The 23,214-nt window shown below is 39.0% G+C and overlaps 1 protein-coding gene across 1 annotated transcript in view; it reads right to left on the bottom strand.

The window, feature by feature from the left end:
• The window catches only part of WDFY3 (WD repeat and FYVE domain containing 3), a gene marked incomplete at both ends in the record, with an annotated part of 89,231 nt that overhangs the window by 43,058 nt on the left and 22,959 nt on the right, over positions 1-23,214 (bottom strand). Inside the window, 9 exons of the mRNA XM_009575632.1 lie at positions 2,196-2,427; positions 4,569-4,681; positions 6,420-6,634; positions 7,667-7,844; positions 12,180-12,263; positions 14,319-14,776; positions 16,890-17,083; positions 20,753-20,851; positions 22,271-22,738. Of these exons, the coding sequence (XP_009573927.1) occupies positions 2,196-2,427; positions 4,569-4,681; positions 6,420-6,634; positions 7,667-7,844; positions 12,180-12,263; positions 14,319-14,776; positions 16,890-17,083; positions 20,753-20,851; positions 22,271-22,738 (2,041 nt within the window). The remainder of the gene's footprint in view (positions 1-2,195; positions 2,428-4,568; positions 4,682-6,419; positions 6,635-7,666; positions 7,845-12,179; positions 12,264-14,318; positions 14,777-16,889; positions 17,084-20,752; positions 20,852-22,270; positions 22,739-23,214) is intronic.

Genomic DNA, 23,214 nt, shown 5'->3' with positions numbered 1-23,214 from the left:
TGAGGGAACTGTTTAGTGTGGAGAAGAGGAGGCTGAGGGGAGACCTTATCATGCTCTACAACTACCCAGAAGGAGGTTGTAGCGAGGTGGGTGTTGGTCTCTTCTCCCAAGTAACTAGCGATAGGACAAGAGGAAAAGGCCTCCAGTTGTGCCAGGGGAGGTTTAGGAAAAATTTCTTTACTGAAAGTGTGGTTAAACATTGGAACAGGCTGCCCAGGGAAGTGGTGGAGTCACCATCCCTGGAAGTATTTAAAAGACGTATAGATGAGGCGCTTAGGGACATGGTTTAGTGGGCATGGTGGTGTTGGGTTGACAGTTGGACTCGATAATCTTAGAGGTCTTTTCCAACCTTAACGATTCTATGATTTTAAAATATTCTTCTCTGGGCGAATCCTCCATGATCAATTGTGTTACAAGCATGTTCTCTCTAAGCAGATAACTTGCAAGGGTCTGCCAACTGTTGAGTTCATGAAACACCCTGGCACTTTAAAACAGACCAAAAAGTTTTTAATTCTTTTAATATTGATTATAGCAGCCTTCTTAGGTGACTTTTTGAAATTACAAGAAGTCACAGCTGCATTATATGGATTACTTTTGGACACGTTACCAGCACCTACAAATCCCCTGGAGGAACCACAATGACAATTCATTTTGCTAGCTTATTTCAAGTTCTTCTTAGGTCCAAAACATTTTCTTTTCTCTTACGAAGGATGTTAAAACAGAGCTTTGAGCACCATTTGTTTTCAAATAAAAGTCTGTCCCTGATTATATTGGATACGAAGGCTAGACACAAAAAGTGCGCCGCATCCTTGCTTCGCAAAGCTAAAAAGAGAATGCAGAGCAGCAGAGCTCCCAAATATTCAGGCTGGACTGTGCTCTCTGATCAGTCATCCCAAATAAACTGGAACAAGTGCACTAAGATGCAAGTGGCTCTGTCGAAGGCCACATCAGAGCAGAAATAGGTTTAAGAAACAGAGTAGTATAAATATTAGGTATGGAAAGAGAAAAGACAAGATGAATGATTCTGTCAGGTGGAGCTGTTTCTGGTTTTATGAAATTGTGGTACAGCTGTGGACAGCAGATCATTTCTAACTCTCCTCACAATTCTTTTAAAAAAAGACTGAAAAAGAACCATTGAGGACCTACTCATCTCATACAAGAATTTGTCACACCCTTTTGGGCTTCACAGCAGTTGTCATTTTTGGTGGTTCGTGTCACTAAAAACCTTTTAATAAAGCTTCTAGTCAAGGTTTTTAAGCTTTTAACCAAGCTTCTGGGAAATTCTGCGCAAGTACTTATCATTCGAGGTGCCACTCAAACTACCTGACTTGCTTGTACCTTACAACTCTGCCCTCTCTGAGATACTGGCTTTCAGCCTATTTGCGAGCCTCCGCCTATGGACCAGTCCGCAGGCAGTTAAGGAATACCTGTTCCTCATACTATTGGTCTGAATTTTTATAGCAATTTTTGAGATATTTATCCCTTAGCACAGGACAAAATTAGTGTTTTGAGGTTTTTCTATTCCTTTTTATAACCAAAAAGACAAAACATTTTCCTTAAACAGATGCTGAAAATGGCGTCATGTTTTCATCTCCTGAACAGTCAAGTTAAATCATATTACACAATCCTCAAAGTGCCTCACTCAGCAGGTGTTTAATTAGAGAGACAAAAAAAACAGTAAATGAAGGTGATACTGGGTGCTAAAAGACAAAATTAGTTGAGCATTATATTCAGGCTACGTCTCCAGTTATTTGGACTCAACATAGCTTCCTTCTGTTTTACTTGTACTTCCGCTTTGCCCACTTCCTCATTTCCAAGTTCTTCAGCAATTTTGAGTGGGTTTCAAAGCATTTGGGCCATCCAAATGTCGCACATAAACCCTAGCAACTAATGAGTTTCTGCAAGGGTATGTTGGCGTTCCTTCGTTTTTAAAAGGCACACGAAATCCAGAACTGAGAGGGTACTATCAACATTTAGATACCTACCGACTCCTACTTTCACATATGGCAAGCAAACATGGTTTCAAGTCATTAATGACACAGCGGAAATTTATGTGACTTGAAGTATTCCTTTCTTTAAAGAATTCGTCTCTTTTGCAAACAGTCCATTAAAAATTACAAGTATATCTTTGAAAGAAGAAAGTAAGAAGACTTGCACTGTGCCCCATGCTATTTGAAAGCACTGTAGGACCTTACCCGAACCCTTCAAGAGACGTGTCAAACTCAATGAATGCCGGTGTAACCGATGATCCGTGAAGCCTGATATCATGTGGGGTTGTCATGGAGACCAAACACTTCACTCTCGTCAGGGGTACTGTGCTCCCTTCTGCTGGCTTGAGCAGGCTCTTGCTTATCCGGTAGTGGCTGTCTTCATGCAAACTGAAGACGCTATCAGAACCCAGACCTTCCATTGAGGTAACCATGCTATCTACAGTAGAAGCCAAGAAACAACACAGCATTGCAAAAGGGAGGCATTTTCAGGCTATTTATTTGGACTTTTCAAGTACTGTTTCCAGTGCAATAGCTGAATTTTCAGTCATCATCAACTAGTTCGGCCTCTCAGTTAGAAGATTACGAGTTAGGAATTATTGTTCTCATTATACAAACGTTCAACTGAGGCAGAGAGATGAGCGTCTTGCACAAGTATTACAGAAAGTCTGTGGTAAAGCTAAAAAATTGAGTCATGAGGCCATCCCACTACCTAACATTGGGAAAGTGTCCCTTTTGCAGAGGCTCCGTTTCAGGCGCATTCTTCTACCTGACTTAAGAGGCAGAAACTCCTCTGCTTTATGTTTTTCAGATGCAGTAACTCTGAGCTAAAACTCTCAGAGCTCTCAATAAGCAGAAAGGCTCAGTAAGCTTAGCTTAGGGAATTTAACATAACTTGTGGTATTCAGAAGCTAGCTTTGCTCCTCTTTCCTATGTTAAAAACTTTTCAGATTCACATTTTCACAATTTTCATTGTTTACTTTCCCCTGTGATAATGTTTTATTAAAAATAAATAAATAAATAAATAAAGCGCTGGCTGAGAGATAAATTGAATCTCTCCTTCTCTCCTCTTTTTAAATGTACTGAACCTGATGACATAATATGAATTCAGTTATTTTATTTCATGTATTTATTTATTTAATGCTTGTAATTCAGTACCATCCAGGATACTTTCTAGTTCCTTTTAAATAATTCAAACATTTTAACTATGTGTTACAACTGGCCATACAAAGACTGAGTTGATACCTAGAAATAAATATTACATGCTTTGGAAACTTACCAATAATTTCTTTGTATTACCATTTACTGAGACTCTCCTATACTACACAAACAGCCATTCCCAAGCCCTACAACTCATGGATAATAATTGCAAAGAGTGCATGTGGAAGAGAGGTTTGGATCGGCTGGAGGAATCTGTCAGTTACAGACATTCAGTGCAGTTTATCAGATTGATTCATTAAATAGCTGGAAAACTCTCCAGTATGATAATCAGAGCTTATGTATAATTGCTGATAGAATATGAAGTATTCTATCAGAACTTCCATGACAGGATACCACACAAAGGTATAATGAAAATTTCCACTGGATATGTGTATGTACGTGCATCTATAATTTAGGAATATCTAGTTAATATCCTACCAAAATACATTGTGAATACCTTCCCACAGTGTTAATTCCAGGACTAAAACTGAAACTGAGTTGTCATGGTGTCCCTTCCCTCCCCAGCCCCCCCTTTTATTTTAAAGCTGATATAAGTCTGTCCTTTTTCTTGAAAATTTTTAAGTTACTATGCATTCATAATTCAACACATACTTACCACATACTATTAAAGATTTCAAGTTTAATATACTAGGAAAGTAAACATACTGAAAGCAATGAGTAAAACCATTGTAAATATTTACCATGAAAAATTAATGAATAGTTAAAAAGGGACTGCTGAACTTTAAATAATTAAGAGTGGGTGTTCAAACTCCAAATTCTACCTCTTTATAAGAGAAACGATTATTTGACTGAGATTCTGCCAAATCAAGTAAATTGTGCTTTTTTTGCTTTTTAATTCTTTCTATTTCTTTCTCATTACTAGTGATGCTAATGATGAGCCAGGTTCTTGAGTCTAGCTGAAATAAACGGAATTATGCTTAAGGGTAGGAATTTCAAATTATTTTATCTGACACATTACTGAACCCATGAGAGATTATACATAGATTTAATGACATATGATGTGCACATGAAAGTATCTGAGAAAAATACTTTTGCTTTTACTATTAAATAACCACAAACTCAGGATCTAATCAAGACTTAAAAGCAAACTACTACCATATATAATAGTTACTAAAACTACAAACAGTTACCTAAATAAATTATAATTACCTCACTGGATATACATTAAATACAAGTACTACATTCCCCCTGCTTTTAAAACTTTTTCCAGTCAAACTGTTCTGATGATTTCACATTCATACAAAGCCAGGGCGAAGTTAGGTTTTTCTGGATGCTTATCTACAAATTTTACTTAAGTATGCAATTGGGGGATGTCAGTGAAGCATTCTTCACACAAATTTCTAGCACTTCAGCACCTACTTCTCATTTCCGGTTCAAAACTCAGTGAGCTGGGTTTGTGCACTCGGTACTGTTTCAACAGCTTTTTGTCCCAAGCGCCGCAATTCAAAGGATTTCCCAAGCGTAAAAATTCCCTAAGAAAGAGAACAAAAAATTTACAAATCATTTTGTCTATTTATTTGCCTAGAATGGCACCAAATCTAATACCATTTTTTAAAAAGACAGTAATTATTTGCAATAAACATAACTTTTACCTAAGAAAATAAATAAGGTAATGCGTAATTACAAGAAACACTTCGATCCATTCAAAACTATTTAAGTTTTGAGCACGTGCTGTCAAAAGTTGACATTATTTTAACTAATCAAACAATTTTGATAAAGCTCCCAATTCCCTTCTCTTAATTCCAAAGACTTGGCAGGTGGCTGCTGCATCCTGTAGAAGAACATCAGGACGCTCACTGATGCACATTCAGCAAGCTGAACTCATCTGGAAAGGCAGACCACAGGCTGAAGCAAGTAAGTGACCTCAGCTTGTTTTATGCATGTGTCCTGTTTGGCTGGGGGATAGTTTCACAGTTATCAACATCTACACCTATAGATAACTATAGTATCTATATCTATAGCTACCTAGGCTATCAGTGTCTATGCTTCGGGAAGCTTAAGACCCTGCGATGCAACTACCAGCAAGCATGCTCCATACAGAATCATTTCTGACACGGCTACGTGCCACTGAAGTGAACCGACTAGCTGTCCTGGCTGCAGGTCAGCCAGTTGGTGATCCATAGGAGATAATACAATGAAGCTCCTTATTCCAGCTGAGATCACAGAATCACAGGATGGTTTGGGTTGGAAGGGACCTTTAAAGATCATCTAATCCAACCCCTCTGCTGTGGGCTGGGACATCTTTCATTATATTGGGTTGCTCAAAGCCCCGTCCAACCTGACCTTGAACACTTCCAATGATAGGGCATCCACAGCTGGTCTGGAGAACCTCTTCCAGTGTCTCACCACCCTCACTGTAAAAAATGTCTTCCTTATGTCCAATCTAAATCCACCCTCTTTCAGTTTAAAACCCTTGTCCCTGGGTCCTGTTGCTACAGGCCCTGGTAGAAAGTCTCTCTCCGACCCTCTTACAAGCCCCCTTTTTATATTGAAAGGCTGCAAGAAGGTCTCCCCAGAATCCAGCAAGCAATCCAAAGCATCATACAACTGCATGGGTATTTAACAAATGGTTCAAAATATGCTCATAAACTTTTCAAGCTTGCTTTTCTAGTACTAGCATAGTACTAGAAACCTACTTGCATTAATGTGCAGAAAGATCAACTTTTTTAAGCTATGCATCCCCAGATTTTTCCAGACATCTCTTGTATCACGTTCCTGCATTTCCTTCACACAAACTAAAGTGCTAAATAAAAGTGCTGGCCTGAACCTTTTCCAGTCTGAGGTATTCAACATTGCACAGAAAAGTCTAGGAATCCATCCTCTTCTATGGCAGTGCTGCTTTTAAAACCATCATGTTTCCTTTTCCTGGGGACTTAGCCAGGAACAGCATTTTTAATAGCCTCTCAAGATTTGCAGAAAGGAAGCAAGCATTTAACTTCAGTACAATCTCTGTGAAAAACAGCAAACAGATTTTCCCGCTTCACACTTCTTCCTCTTTCCCCGCCCTCCAATTCCCAATGTCTCCAGGGTTGCATGCTGATTAACAGAAGCAAGACAGTCTATTTGATGAGAAATAAAATGGGATCCCGCATGATCACTGCCACACAAGGTCAGTTATGCTCTCTACCAATCTGAGCCATTTACAGCCAGCCAGCGACAGCACAGGCAGCAGGGCTCAGCTCAACCGGACTTCAATGCTATCTTCCTGACCTCAACACCATCGGCTGCAGCGCCTGGGAGGCCAGCCTTTCAAACATCCTTTGGAGTGGCGGATGCAACGAATGGTCCTCATCAGCCAGAGCAGCGCTGCATCGTTGTAAGAGTCGTGCATGGAGCCCGGCTTCACACATGACTTGCTGGTTTCTCTCTGTGTGCACTAGAGATTGCAGGATATTGGCCACTGCCAGCTGGAGATCCAGCGCATGCTGAAAAACAGAAGAGCGCACAACTTGATAGGACGCTAACTGAGAAGGCAAATAAAAGGAAGTCCTTATGCATAATAATGAAAAGGAAACTACCATTAGCAATTAATACACAAAACATCCTATACTTAAACATACGTGCATGTGTGTGTGTTGGGGTTATGTGCGCATGTGTGGGCGAAGAGACACTTCTGTCTCTTTATGAAAAAGCATAATAAGTTATATAAAGGATTACCATGACCATTATAAAGAAAAACAATTCAGGTAGGGATGGTTACACTAACCTCTCCTTTTCACCAGCAGAAGTGAGTCAGTTTAGAAGTTCTATGTGCTTAGATTGTACTAAGAACTTTTATTTTTGTGACTGCTAAGCTACTCCTAGTAACTTAACATCATCATCATCTCTACAAAATTTAAGATATATGCAACATAACTGCCAAATTAATGCCCTTAAGACAGAAAGTCGCCACGCTCATCACCAGTAGAGGACAAGAAAGAGGAATCAAGTCTAGTAATTCTTGTAAGCTTTTGGAACTTTTTTTAAAATAAACAGTGTTCTGCAGGGAAGACATCTCAAACAAAAAATACTTAAACAACTTCAAAAAACGTCCAAGAAATCCTTTATATACAAACCACCAGTAGAGGTTTTGGTTTGGGAATTGTACAAAGCAGATAGTACAATTTTGGAACTAGAACATATCACATGTCCTCCTCATACTACACGTTAACACCTGATACATGAGGGAAAACAAGAATTCAACACAACACCTGGAAACTTATCTGATGGCCACTTCAGACATTTCTTTAAAGCTACATTGTTCCCAGGAGTTTGAAAGAGACAAAACAAAGCCTATGAAATAAAACAATTCGTATCAGACCTCTATGTCACCACAGTTATTCAACTCGATTAGTCTATGAAATGTATTAGCTTCTCAGCATGAAACGAGAGGACGTCATCGGTTTTCCTACTTCCCATAGCCACCCTTTTTCCCCAGTCACTCTCAAAGCTTAAGACAGCAGAATTTTTTTCCCTACCTCTGGGTGTGTAGCTGATCCAACAGAGGCCAGAAGATCCAGCATCGCAAGCATAGCACCAGGGTGGATAATGACCGCATCGGAGCTTTGTATGGATGTGGGTCCTGTTTGGAGTTTCACATCAGCTATGTTTTTCTGAGGGCAAACAGGAGGTGTTGAAACAGAATGATATGCGTGCCTGCAGGACAGAAAACATCCCACAGTTACAACACCCATCTATTTTGAGCTTTGCATTTTCAAACAGCTGTAAAGTTGAATTGGCCTATGGACGTTACTCCCCACTCCTTTCTCTTCCCTCAGTTAGACCAAGCGCCTTCCTCTTCTCAAACCTGTTGGACATTTCCCTAAAGACAACCTGGAAGGGTCTCAATTTCTCGACTGTGCTTGAACTCAGAAGTCTCTTCCCCATGTGCTATGCAGTTTGAAGAACTTAAAGGTTGCCTTTATCACCTCCCTCTTTTCATTCTAGTTGCGGTGGCAGCACACAGCGACAGCAGCACGCAAGCTACCACTGCTCCTGTTCTGGGGGACGAATTCAGCTTTGAATAAATTTCTCCACATTTGCTCTTCATTAACAACTGATTAGAAAACACGCTATCACGAAACTCTCAGCAATCTCTAACTACCCTACAGGAACAGAAGTTGGTCTCAGCGTACACTCGTGCCAGCAGTCCATATGCTCTCAGTATTTCCATGACTGCTAAGGCAATTTAGTTTTACATTAAGCTGCTTTAGTCTGATCCAGGGAAAAAAGGCTTTGACACACTGACTTAGAAGCAACCACTTGTGCTGAGAGCTGTAGACATGTTTCTCATTGAAACTCTTGGAGGTGTCAGCTTGATGCCATTCTTCTTTCAGCACAAGATTCAAAACACAAACAGCATGAGCAGCTTACTGAACATATGCTTTCAAGATGGTACTTTAGAAGCAAAAGATAGCTTGAAAGGCTCATGCTTACCACAAAAAAAACCAAACCCAAGATCACCCATATTCTCACAGTATTTATCATATATGCTTATTTCTAAGAAGAAAGAAAACAAACTCTATGTAACAATTCTTCTGGACGATCAAATACTGCCTGCCGTTTTACAAGAAGCGAATCCAGCTAATAAAAACCGGAGCCACTGCTCAGTATGATTCACAAACAAGCACGTGATCCTGGCCTCAAACGGCCTGGACTTCAACATTACATACAACAAACTGAAAAGGGAATACAGTCAAGACTAGGCAATTTGCTTTTCTGTTAGCAATCTAAGTATGTCCTTAAAGCATATATTATTGAAAGTTTTTCACATCATTTTAAAATACCTTCTATATTTAGTTTTTCCATCTAAGGAGTACTTGTATCAAAACAACAACAAAAAAAACCAGTTCAAAAAGATTTCTCTAGGCAGGGAAAAGCAGGTAGATCCTACAAAATCCTGCCAAAGTATTCATCGAATGTTACAGGTCTATGGGTCAGTGCAGAACCCGCAATAAATTAATTTAGCCATGCTTATACATTCTTTATATGATCCCTTTAAGGGAGAAGAAAGGAAGAAGTGGACAATGGAAAAAGGCAGTCTACCAAGAACGACACATAGGTCTGTCTAACTTAACAAAAAATAAAACTGAAGAAAAATTCAAACTTAAATTATATAATTAAATTCAACTCTTGATGAGAATTATAACACCATTTTCACCTGGAAAGAAAGAAGTAGTTTTATTGTAGATAAACCCTCTGCATATCTTTCCCCAAGAGTGATCACCATCCAAACTTTGCAAAACCAATGGCTGAAAGTATTTTAAAGTCAAAGTTACATTCTATTCTCTACTTCACTGTGTCAGGCCCAAAACATCCTCTCTCAGAAGGGGGGAGAAAGAAAAAAAAAAAAAAAAAAAAAAAAAAAAAAAAGAGAGAGATCGCGCTGTCAAGATAAGATTTTTCTTATCTTTTCTATCTTGCCAAAATATACAGTAATCAAACAACTGGCAAAACTGTAGTTCTTGATTCAAATTATACAGGAGGGGTGGAAGAACAATGCATTCCAGGTAACAGGGAGGACAGCTATGTACCGCCATCCCAACACATGTGCTGGAGGTGTCCTACCTACTCTGTTTAAATAAAGGATAACACTTGGAGGGCACCACTCCTCAGGGAAATAAGCTTTGAGAAGTGGCAGACATGTCTGAGAGAGAATATAGCATGTCTATGTATCCAGAACCATTCTAGACTGTGTGCATCAAAACCAGAACTGTACTATTTTTGTTTGTAAGAATTATTTGTGTGCACAGTGTCTGCCTGCTCTTTTAGCCAAACAACACAGGCACCTGTCTTACGAGTCAAAGGGCAGAAATCCAGGCCACAGCAACAAGGGAGATCCCGAGGAAGCAAAATAAAGGAGACACAAAACAGTAAGAAAAGAGCAAACACTTCTCTCAGAAGAGTCAGCTTCAACAGAATCTGACCATATCTGACAGAGATAAGAAAGAAGAAAGAAAAGAGAAAAAAAGAAAATCAAATAGTATTGGACTACAAAACTCAAGTTGCGTATTTTTGAAAGTAGGAAGATCCCAGCTACTTGGCATTGAATTCACTAGGAATGACAAACATGACGCTAAACAACCATGAGAAAGCAGACAGCTGCTCAAACACTTTCTGAAAAGCCTAGCCCTGTCTATTTTTTTACTTGAAAACATGCTTTTACAGAAAGGATCTGAAAAGTCACCCAGGCCAGCATGATCATTCTTCTTTTGCTTTGAGTCTTACACAACTTGTTAGCACCCAAAGGCCTTTTTTGTTCGTGAAGATCCATGTGAAGCACACTCCTTCAGCTCAGCAAGTATCCACGTTACTATATTGGTGCCCTCCTGAATTGCCAAAGCACCCCACCTGGACACTGACTTTTTAAACTATCCAATCTTTACCTCGCCTTATACCACACCATTTTCAAATAACTGCTTGCATTTTAGGTACCACAAAAAAAAAAAAAAAACAAAAAACCAAACAAAAGGAAGCCTAACATATCTATTCATACATACATATATTTATATTTTAATTACCTGGCTGCATCAACTACCCATCTGGCACTCTTTTATTCATTACACCCTGGAATCAGCTCCTGTTTGGCAGGCATTGCATGTGTTCTGCTGCAAGCCTTCACATACCTGTGCATTTGAGTAATTCAGTGAACCTGAGCAGCCATGCCAGTTACACCTGGAAGTACAGGAAAGGGCAAACCATAATGCTAGGGGTTAATATTGGGGCCAAAGCTGTAAAAAGCCTCCACAGGAAACGCTGTCTTCTTTCAAGTTTCTTCAGAGTAAATGAGAGGAAAAGGAGTTTGGCAGCTAAGGTTTTACTCTGTGAACTGCAACTGCTACGTTTGTTCCTAAATGCCTCCATGTTAGAAAAGAAAGGAAACGACAGTCTAAGAGGTTCTGGATTATCAGGGAAGTGGCCTTGTCCAAGCCAGACCCTGCAGAATACCCAGGTATGACTTGGGTAACCTCACTCAGCAAGACAGAAAAAGGCTTCTCTTTACTAACCTGCTCGCGTCCAAACATCTCCTTTCAAAGCAGTTTCCAAAAACAGCTTTGGTTGTTTTCCTTTGCAAAATATTTTACATTCCAAACATGAAACTTGATGGCATATTTTAAGCCGAAAACCAAGCAAGAATGACCATATTTTCCACACATGGCACCTGCACCTCAGATAACCCACTGTCATTCAAATGTCTTTTTAGCATTCAAAAGCAAATCTCTGCCAAACCTGCATGGTCAGATAATGAATGGCTGCCCCATTCCCTGGGGGCTCCAGGAAAAAAAAAATCTCCTTTTCATCATTTGCACAGGCCTGTAAGTCACACTGGTTTTGAATCAGTAAACTTTTTTTTTAAAAAGAAAAAATTATCTACCAGAAACTAAGGTGCATAAGAAAAGATGGGGGGGCTGGGAAAGTGGGTGCTAGGATTTGTGAATTGTGCGATTTGTACTTTCTTTCCAAACCTTTTAGTTTAGCATGCCTCTACATCATTTGGTAGTAAAGTACTGACAGGTTCATTCTTTATTTTTTATTCTGTGCAATTACTAACAAACGAGGACCTTAACAAGCCATCCACCTTCCTCCTGAAAGAGTACCTTTTATTGAAAAATTAGTCAAGAAAAAAGAAATCCTGCTGTATTAATTGATCTACTAGCATAGTCTGAACTTCTTTGAACTGCTCCCTAGAGTGTCATTTATACCCCCCTTAGATCATTTCTTATACTAGACCTTACTTGTTTTTGAATCATGAACTTAACTTTAAGTGCCTCAGGAGTCTTGAGACACCTCTAGTCTCATACATTAACATCACTACCTAGGATTCGCTATGAAACATACCTTTACATTTATTTTATCCAGTAAACACACAAGTGAAGATGCACACCTCCGAAAAAAATAGCAACTTGAGAGAAAAAAAACCCAAGCACTAAGAAACACAAGAATGAGAGAGAAATCAGAAGCGAGATCAACTTCTCTTTAAAGGGTCGGTACCTTTTCCTGGACAAAGCTGGCGTACCCCAGGGAGAGGGGAGAGAAGTCTCATTTGTCAGGCAAGGAGGGATCTGTTCTGCACGACTACAGACAAAACAGACAGGGGTAGGACAGAGAGGTTAGAGAAGAAAGCAGAGACCATAAGCTTGTTAGTTTTACAAAAGCGCCAATAAAATCGTTACTAGGATCCGTTCTTCAGAAACAACACAGGACACTACTGAATAACACACATCAGGTAAACACGCGGACATGCAAAGTGTATACTTGTTTTATGGCATGCCTCTGCAGCGCTTGTTCATTACTCTGCAGAGGTTTACTGATATGACCACGAGAGCAAAACAGAACATCTTTCAATGTTAAACAGCAGAAAATTGAGAAGAGAAAGTAAAGCCTGTGCAAAGTAAGTATAACCAACACGGGTAAGAAATAAAATCAATGTAAACTTTACAAAGAACAATGACCAGAAATTTTAAGACAGAAGGGAGAATGCAGTTACTGAAGATGATAGCAAAAAAAAAAAAAGGAACTTAATGAGGTAGCTTATGCAATAACATCATGGGATTTACCTACCCCATTGATTCCTCATGCTCTACTGTTTGTTAGCCAGTGTTAACTTCTACAGTATTTGCAACGCATTCTTAATACACATTTTCCTCCCCCTATCTGAATGGTTTAATAATACTTTAAAATGAGATGAAGTAAATTGATTTCTGTACTTGGCCTTTTTTTTTTTTTTGTTCTGTTTTTTAAACATGAGCAAAGCATTAAGATCTGCTGCTTTGGAGGCAAAATTTTCATTAACAAAAACATGAAGTTTGTACTTTACTAGTCATCTAGTTTAAGAAAGCCTGAGCAACTGGCAGCTCTATTATCTCAACATGCACAGCCATACCTTCAACACTTGGAAAATCAGACCCTGTGTTTGACTAACTAGGTGGCCCGTCTTTGAAACAGGGTCACATGCATTAAATAGCTGGGGTGCAGCAGCTGCAAGGTCCTAGATACAAAGCTTAGGTCTGTGTTTTACTTTTTTGTACCTTAAATTATGGGTGACAACTACTTTCAAACAAGCCAATCTTCAACACATACCTTCAGTAAGCTTTGTTGTCATTTTGAATCAACTTTAAGACTTTACTGTTAATTTCAAATCTCAAGTGTAATTTAAGTATAATTTAAATTCTAGTTGTTCAACTCTGGGAGTGTCTTCCCGTTAAAGTTAAAAACCAATAATTTACAGACTAGCTAGAACTTTAAAGAACGTGTCTGTCCATCTAAAACAAGATGTCTAGTCTAAATGTGTTTAGTCTGGAGAAGAGGAGGCTGAGGGGAGACCTTATCGCTCTCTACAACTACCTGGAAGGAGGTTGTAGTGAGGTGGGTGTTGGTCTCTTTTCCCAAGTAACAAGCGATAGGACAAGAGGAAACAGCCTCAAGTTGCGCCAAGGGAGGTTTAGATTGGATATTAGGAAAAATTTCTTCACTGAAAGGGTTATCAAGCATTGGAACAGGCTGCCTAGGGAAGTGGTTGAGTCACGATCCCTGGAGGTATTTAAAAGACGTGTAGGCGTGGCGCTTAGGGACATGGTTTAGTGGTGGACTTGGCAGTGTTAAGTTAATGGTTGCACTCCACGGTCTTAAAGGTGTCTTCCAATCTAAATGATTCTATGATTCTAACATCATCATGATATTATTTACTTACTTAAAAGTCCCATATCAAAGGAAACATGAACTTAAGATGTGATGTTCAACAACCAATTTTTCATTTGACTTAACAAACGCATAAAAATCTAGTAGTTCTGTATGATAAAGCAACCAGACAGTCTCCCTATCAACCAACAGGTTGCTTCAACACATCAAATATAACCATAAACTGACACTTCTGTCTTAATTGCTGCCACAAAAATATTCAACATCAGAGAGAATGCTGCATACCCTGGAGAACACCAGCAAGCTAAGTCAATACTTGGTCAGATGTTGACACCTTATATTCCTCTCACTGGAGTGCAGGAACAAAGAAATAGATTAAAATGGAAATACAAAATCTTGCAATGAACATATTTGAAGAAAACTGTTTTGGAGAACACTGGGGCAGGGGCGGCAGAAAAAAAAAAGAAAAAAAAAAAGAAGCAAAGTTCATACCTGTCAAAAGAATCTGTTGCTACCTTGTAGAGGTAAATAAAAAGTTTGCTGCAATGTCTTAGCGTAGGTGACACAGAATCCAAGGATATTAGGTCATCCTCCAAAAGTCTTTGAAATAGTTGTGTATTTGAAGGGAAGACATTCAAGGGACTTATTTTTCTCAAGTCTGAGAAGCAGCCAAGTAATCGAACAGCATCTGCCAGTTTTTCATACTGGATCTCTGTTTTGAAGAAATGAGAGTTGGCTGGCTCATAGCGCATTGCTGCAGTCAATGTGCAGAACACAGTGTGAAGCAGTTCAAACACTTGATTCTGGTTTACTTTCTCCCAGCCATTCTTAGGCGGTGAGCACAAAGATCTTTCCATAGCAACAAGTAAAGATGTGACATACACAAATCCACCAACTTTTCTAAAAACAGTTCTTGTGCGGTGACTTTCCCTCAGCACCGAGAGTAGGGCCTATGGACAAAACAAACAAAACAAAGAAGAAGAAAAAGCAGCAGCATTACAAACAGCTTGAAAAAAGGTAGGAACGTTTTTATTTGATATGCTAGCAAAATCCTCATGTCATTTATCAGAATTTGGTTACACTTGAAGTCTCCAAAGATCAACTTTGTACTGCAAGAGTCCCCATCCTCAAGAGCTTACAAAATAAAAAGAGTGGGGGAAAAAGTAAAGCTTTGCCCCTAATTTAGAAATAAGAAATTAAGGAGATAAATGAACCTGCCAACTGAAAAGACTTGACCAAGCATAGAATGTAACCCAAAATCCCCAGGTAATTCTCTTAGTGATAAGGCAGAGAATATAGCTATTAGAAAGGAATCTACTCTGCCATCATACTTCACAAACAATTTCAAACAAGAGTAGGCAAACAACTGCCTGTAGCAATGAGAAATCTAAACCTTAGAGCATCCTAACACAGGCCGACAATGCATACAACAGCACTCAAAGATAACAGCGGCAGCAAAGAATTAGCCCAAAAAACACATTTAGTTTTAGCCTTTCTCTACAGTGAAATCCATAAGTCTCTGAATTGAGTGAAACTTGATTTTAAGAGTTGCTGTTCAAAAATAAGCCTGAGAGAGAGAAACAAAAGTGGATAAAACCTTACGTGCTGAACAAATACAAAGCCACAGTATAAACAGAAGAAACTACATGACTCTAGGTACTACAGAATAATAGCCATTTATCTGTGAAATCAGGGGATGGGGAAGCCCATCCATCCAACCAAAAACAGCTGTCACGGGAAGTTTGACCCACATGTGAATATGGAGTATAGAAGAAAAAGTCTCTCTACACGAAGCATCACAAACAACAGAAAAATGTTATTGATACAGAAAAATAGGCTAGGGGATGGGGAGAATCTTTCATGATCAAGAGTTTACTTCTTCAGAACCATGTTTTTTTGGTTTTTTGTTTTTTTTTTTAAAAGCACTAAGAAGATGGGTAGTGAAATAGTTAGACTGTCATTCCTTTAAAGGCAGTATCTCATTTCCTGCCAAACCTGGATAAACAGTAAGGGCCACATCACTGCACCATTCTGGGCTGTCTGTTCCATAACCAAAACTTCTGAAAACAGCACCAATGGAAGACAAATACAACGGATTAGATGAACGACAGAAACCCTGACTTTGGATGTTAAATCCGTTGGGGAACTCCAATATCTTTTTTTTCCCCTTAAGTATTGTGAATGAGACATGCTCAAAAATGACTGAAGACCTTGATAGACAAAACATGTCAAATGAATAATTTTATTTCTAGCTTTCCTTTCTGTCTTTTGGAATAATATGAAGCTGCTCATCTGCCAGAGAAATATTACAGCTCCTTTTAACAGAGATGAACCTAGATGCCTCAAAGTTCCCTCCAGTAAGAGGACCTTATTTACTTATTACTACTTGCCTCAGCTTTTCTACCCTAAAATAACAGTATTATGTCAATTTACAACAATAACATTAGCTATTCTGACAAGGAATTGTGGGTCTCGATTAGCAGCCAAAAAACCTAATACGATACAGAACAGATGAGAGGTCTTTTCTGTTTCTCCTCCACTCACAGCCTTATGTTCCTACCTTTCCGCTATTTTGCTTAAGCAAGCAAGTTCTTCGGCTTTATCTTCTACTATGCTCACTACGATTTACATTTATTTTAATTAATCCAGCATTTACAACTAACAAATTGGTAAAATAAAGTAGGTCTGCCATGGGAAAATGCAAGCCAGCACTGAAAATAAACTTACGCGTTACATGCTTGCTTTTTCCCCCCTCATGTATTCTCATTACTTTTAACTGAATAATACTCTGCCAGGAGAGATTATCGTAACTGTAGAACCTCAGTTCCTATCCACTGAAGCTGATTACAAGTGCTGATGCTAAAAACACATACTCACTCGCTAGCCTTCTCTGATTCTGCCATGAACAGATGGAAGAAAATAAAAACCATACACCAAATATACTCATTTCAACTCCAGAGACAATCTACATTGAGCAGCTAAATACCATCCCATCCAATCCAATCCCCTTCTCAGTGTTTTTGTTTTTTAAAAAGTGGCTTAGGAGCAAGAGTCTTCATTTACCCTTAAGATGTCCGTTTTCAGCTGCAGTTCTGTAGGTGGAGCCGAGTGCATCAATCCCAACAAAGTGCCCATATCATCTTCTCCACTAGGTGATAACACCAACTGCTGGATGATCATCAGGGCATGCTGTCGGCACTGGGGGTACTTCACTATGTTGTGCACGCACCTTGCACCACCAAACTCCCTGAAAATACCTACTCAGAAAGGGGTGGGGGGGACGGAATAAGCGCATCAGGAGTATGAAAAATACAATCAGTAACAAATAATGACAACAACAAAACATGAAAGGTGTTTATTTTCATTTCTACAGATTGAATGGCAGGATTTTAGCCCTATGGATGTTTAATGACTACTGTTTTTCCTCTCCTACCACAAATAAAAATTGAACTTGAACAATATTCTTCTGACAATATTTTTCACTAGAGGTGTTGAGTACAAGGATGCAGGTCAGTTCTAAGAATTTCCTCAATAATGCTGTTACTCCAACAGTAGTTATTCTTTTCATGCTAGAGCTCAAAAAGTCACAGGATGAAACAAAGAAAAACAATATAGCAAACCCTCCATCTTCAGTGAAGACTATACGCTGTTTTGGTTAAGGATAGTGTCTGTATTACATTTAGTTCATTGCCAAAAATATAACTAGGCTGCTTCTGGACAAGTCGAGCAAACTAGGAGCATTGGTTGAGAAGTGATTTGATCTATCCACAAGATTTGTAAGATTCTGCAGAAGTTTTCTTGTGGCAAGACCTATCTCTGTAGAGATAAAGCTTAAGTTAAATAATGGTTCTCAAACTTACTGGATACTCAGAAGAACACAAAGAGCAATATTAAACAAAAATTAAATTAATTTGATTCTGAAAATATCATAAAAACAGAAGTGGAATATATATGGCACATATAATGTGTGTTTAGTACAGTGTCAGCACCTAGAGTACTGCCCTATGTTAATTACTGAAGATGAAAACAGAGTAGGGAAATGGATCAATGCTGCATTACTGCATCAAAAGGGATCATTTTCCTTGTGACCATAAACTAAAAGAGCAGTTTAAATGGCCAAGTTCAGGATTAACAAGCTAGTCATGACAATGTTTATTCCCTCTAATGTACATATACAAACCTTAGTCCCACTATCCATTTCCGATTTCCTGCCTCCTGCTTTCTCTGGCATTCTTTGGATGAGACATGGACTTGGACAAGGCAAAAGGAGAGGCCCTCGGACCCTGAGACAGTTTGTTGCATCCCTTTACAGGTAAAGCGCATCTCCTCAGTGGTCAGATCTCGTTTTCAGAGAGACTGAGGTAACATTTTGTACTTCTCCCACTCTCGGTCTAGATTCTCTACTACCCAGCGAACCTGTCTGGGTCTGGACACCCAAATCTCTTGTTTGAAATTCAGCTATCATTTATGCAATATTCAGGAAACCTTATCAGAGATACTGGTTTAAGATCAGAAACCAAGCTTTGAGTGTTGTACAAAGCACTGCAAGGCTGCATAATGCCCATTTATGCCTCTCTGGGATGACCTAAAACCTCTGCTGGCCTCTGGCTACAGTGCCACTGGGCTCGCATCCAGACACAGTGTACAGAAAGCAACCACAACTTCTTCGAGAAATGTTTTTTTAACTCCTCCTGTACAGCTCTGTGATACTGCCAAACTTGGAGAGTTCCTGATGAAATGAGGCCCTTGAACTGTCCAGGAGTCCTCAGAAGCAACATCTGTGGTGTCATCCCACGGTCCTGATGCGTTTTACGCTACCCTCTGTTGTTTCTCTGGTGGATACTTAGAGATTAACTCAGTATCGAGAAGTAGCAATGAGGTACTGATGGCTGCTACAAGCTTCCTAGGTAAGGTCAGGAACACCGTTTAACAGCAGCCAAGGATTTGTCACAAGTCAGGTGGACACTACCACGGTCAGATCATAATCCATACCTCACAGGAGCAAGGGTCAGATACCACAGACCCTGATGCCACACAGATACATGTAGTCCAGTCCTGCCCGACCAAGACCTGCTGCTTCTAAAGTATGAGGCAGTTCCAGTCCTTCAGAGATGTTATCATCACATACTTACACCACCTCCTCTCATTCATCCTTAGAAATCAAACAATCCTGAGGTTTTTTTGGTTGTAGGTTTGGTTTTTTCCCCCAATTTCTCCTTATATGGAAGCCCTCACCTGTACCTTCGTGCCACTCCTTTCTGTCTCGTTTCTAATTCTGCCTTTTCTTACATGGCAAAACCAAAGCAGAGCAATAAATGTACAAGTGTGTAATTGATTCATGCAATGAATCTGTAATCTATACCAATTCCTCTCTAAAACCTCCTCATTTTAGCCTAATTCACCTGCTTCTTGGTTCATCGTTGAACAGATTCATCTAGTAAATCAAAGATCGTGTTTTTTTCTTTTTCATTGACAGGAGAGGTAGCGTGGTGGACAAAAGGGAAATGGCAAAGGAGACACATCTCAGCTTCAGCAAAGCTTCTGGCAGTGTCATCCACAGCTTTCTCATAAGCAACCTGACAAAATGCTCTAAACACGATCATGACAGCCTGAATGCATAACCAATTGAAACATCAGCTTGGAGTAACCTCTGCTTCACTGCAATGCCTTTCTGTTTTGACAAAGGACATGCCACTGGGGTTTCTCTCAAGTGTCGTGAATAATGCCTTTCCTGATGGAATGAAGAACTTACTTATCAAGTACGTGGACAAAGCCAAGCTGGCAGATGTTGTAAATGCTCAGTGGGAAGAATTCAAAAGCCATCTTTGAAAGTAGTTTGAAACCACAAGCTGAAATGCAACAGAACTTGAAAACAAGCACAACAGTGAAATGACATAGACAACACTGGAGGTTACTCCAACACTGCGCCTAAATTTAAAGAAAAAAATTTGCCCAGGCAAAAGCAGAAAAAAACTCAAGTTACAAACTTTACGCCATTAGCCATTAGGAGCTAATGTTTAAACAGTGAGCTGTCAACCAAGCTGGACAATTTTCAGGATTTCATTCTTAAGCATTTGTGACAGATTGTAGTTTCTCCTACTTAAATGAAAACAAAAACAAAACCGGAAGTGAGAAAACACCCATCAGAATTGAGAAAAAGGCAAAAAAAAAAATTGCTGAAAAAAGGATGTTTCATGGCCTCCAAGGCCAGAAACTTCCTGGTTCATCAGGGTGGTGTCTGTTTCCCCCCACCTGCTCGTTTTCTTCTTCATCCAATAGAACAGACAAAAAGGGTTTAAAAGCAGTTATTAGCCCTTCTCAATCTGTAATTTCAAGCTCTCAGAGACAGCTTTTACTAATATGAGATATACATACTGTCTATTTCGATGTTGCTAAGTCTAATGAAGCATAATATAAACCTCCCTGATTTAGAAAAGGATGCTCATAACAGAGTCCTATTTATACACACTGACTGGGAATATGCCTTTAAAAATTAAAAGCCATCTTTCACTAAAGATGCAAGCATTTTAAATCACATTTAAGTAGACATGACACTGTGAACAGCAAACTTCATGTCTAATTATACGCTTAAATTTTCCGATATACAACCTCTGTTACAAGCTCTACTACAAGCAAGTTATTATAGCATTGTTGGAAAGTGATGGGGTGTGGTGGTTGCCTTCAGGTAAACAATAGCAAAGAAACTCAAGATAAAAAAAAAAACCACTACCTTCTACTCCTTTATTTTATGCACTCTAGTTTATGCTGTCTATTCTCTCTTCTGGAAAAACCTGGCAAGAGCAGAAGTATATTTAAGTGTGTTTGATTGCTTGCCTTAAGACAGAAAGTCAAGACTAGTTTACTTTCAGGCATGATTTTCGGAGTTACTTTTTTATAAATATTTTGACAGCAGTCTCTCTACTTACCTGCATTTGTGTTTGATCCTTGTAGTAGTACTGTCAAGGTCTCCATAACCAATAAAGCCAGCTGCTTTTGGTCCTCAAATGAACTGTTTCTTGAATCCCCTAAAAAATAATTTCAGAAGCCAAAGTAAAAATCACTCTTTTCTAAGATGATGCTTGATACTTTCCACCAACACTTTCATTTTCTTTGCTTCCCCAGAGAACATGCAGTCTAACCATATTCCAAAGCAAATTAAGATTTAGTCTACACATGCATTTCTGGGAAAGCTTAACTATGAATTGTTTGAAAAGTTAATTTATAAAGATAAGAATTTAAACAGAAGCTTTTGAGCACTGTGAGCTCAGTGGCTGACACTGCAGCTCTATGTGTAGTTTCATATCCCCATCTTTTGTTTCTTGAAGCCACAAAACCATACCATAGTTGAAGAGAAACAGGATCTGTTCTTGTTCAGTATTCAGTACTTGAAAAGAGAAATTGCACACAAAAGCACAAAACTACATTCACATAATTACAGTAAATGTGCTGATGATTCAACAGGTGTAACAAACGAACCAACACTACCAGTGGCATCTTAAACACAGAGTAACACTCCAGAAAAAAAACATTTTTTTAAAAATGACTCTAATAAGAAGCAAGCCACAACACAAGGTGTGTGCACCCAGGTAGCACCCTAATCAGATGACAGCTTGGTCCATTTACTTAGAAAAACTAATTGAGAATTGATGTGTTTTTCAATGGAGTTGCTGGCAACAAAGCTTTCTAACTCCAACCAACTGCTACTGCTCACTAACAAAGCTTCAGACAATAAACACAGGTGAAATGTCCAACAATTATGATTAAAAAATAAGTGTCACTGACACACACTAACTCGATTGCAGTTTGAATAAAGAATGTAAAAAAAAAAAAAAAAAAAAAATCTCTGTGTGTGTATGTATGCACATACGGCACTCAGCAGCACATGCTTCACAGGCTAAGCAGCTATGTAGTTTATCTCCAGGATGTTCAATTCTGGAGATAACTAATTTTAAAAAAAAATTTTTTTAAAACACTCTTAGAAAAATGTAGACCCAACTTATAAAAAAGTCTGCAAACTTGAACACATACTCATATTAAGAGCTCAAATATGCACCCTATAGTATTTTTCAAAGCTGGGGCTAAACACAATTAAATGCCCAAGTACCTTTTCTGAGGAAGAGCATACTTACTATGTATTGCTCCTTCACCTGCTCTTTTCATGTTAAGCAACAAATATTAAACCAATACATCAAAAAATATTTAAAAAGGGAAATATGAACTCCTACTATTTTGCATTCATACAGCATCTTTCATTAAAGCTCCTCGCAGGACAGTAACAGAGAAGCAATTCCAATGAGCTTTTAAGATGGCACAGCAGCCCCCAGCAGGACTCGGCCCTTGAGACACATGGTTCAGACTCTCTCGTTCCTCCTCTTAAGTGTTAGCCTCCACCATTCCCAGCCAAAAAAAGACATGTATTAGTAAAATGGAAGAGCACACACTACCTTGATCATTCAGTGCCTGAGTGGGATCTTTCAGAAGGGCTGCATATTTATGAAGAAGATTTACCATCACCTCCAGAAGTCCCACTTCCCTGAAGACATCCTTAAAGATGTAGTCATGACGGGTGAACTTAAGCAGTGTCTTCATGGCAATGATGCTACACTGAAAAGAAGCGCTGGATTTTAAAAGGATGCTCACACTGATCAGTTCTTTACAGGGTATGTAATTCAAGCTGAAGACAACAAATTCCAGCATCTCAAAGTATTTGGTCTGCACTTCTGGAAGTTTAGGAATTTTCTCTGCAAATTGAGACAATGTGTGCTGCGATTCCAAAATGAAGTAGTTGGCATTGTCTGCCATATAAATATTCGTGATGGCATCAAGAATGATTTGTGCTAAATAGTTGGTTTTTGCTCTCAAAAATGCATTCTGGAGGACCGAAAATGCTTGAATATTCCTCACACTGTGACCTACATCAGGAAACAAAGTGGGATGGGAGGAAAAAGGAAAGAGAAAGTTCTTAATCGTCACAAACAATGAGTACACTTATTAATAATGATCCATGCATTTTAATAAGTGTGAATACAGTAACAGTGTATGTCATGTATAATTTTTTTAATTAAAACTGACTCTTCAAAAAAGCCTCTGCACGATCACTTACATTGCAAATCCTACAATCTACTGTTCATTAAGATGGCATCTTCATCTTTGAAAGTAAGTGTTGACATAAGCAGCTAAATGAAAGATCATTTCTTTAAAATCGGTAAGTAAGCTGACCTATTGTTAAAACGTGCAATGGGATACAGCTCTAGAGACAAAACAAAGCCTGCCTGTCATCTACCCAGGCCATAAAAGAACTCATTACAGCAACAGTAACATGTTCTGTATTCCATAATGCAGAACAAAACGCAGGCTAAGTTTAGAATAACAGCCACCTGTATCCCCT

The sequence above is a fragment of the Fulmarus glacialis genome, unplaced genomic scaffold (genome assembly GCF_000690835.1).
Source record: "Fulmarus glacialis isolate BGI_N327 unplaced genomic scaffold, ASM69083v1 scaffold10874, whole genome shotgun sequence".
NCBI lineage: Eukaryota > Metazoa > Chordata > Aves > Procellariiformes > Procellariidae > Fulmarus > Fulmarus glacialis.
This window is presented reverse-complemented; position numbering and strand designations above follow the sequence as displayed.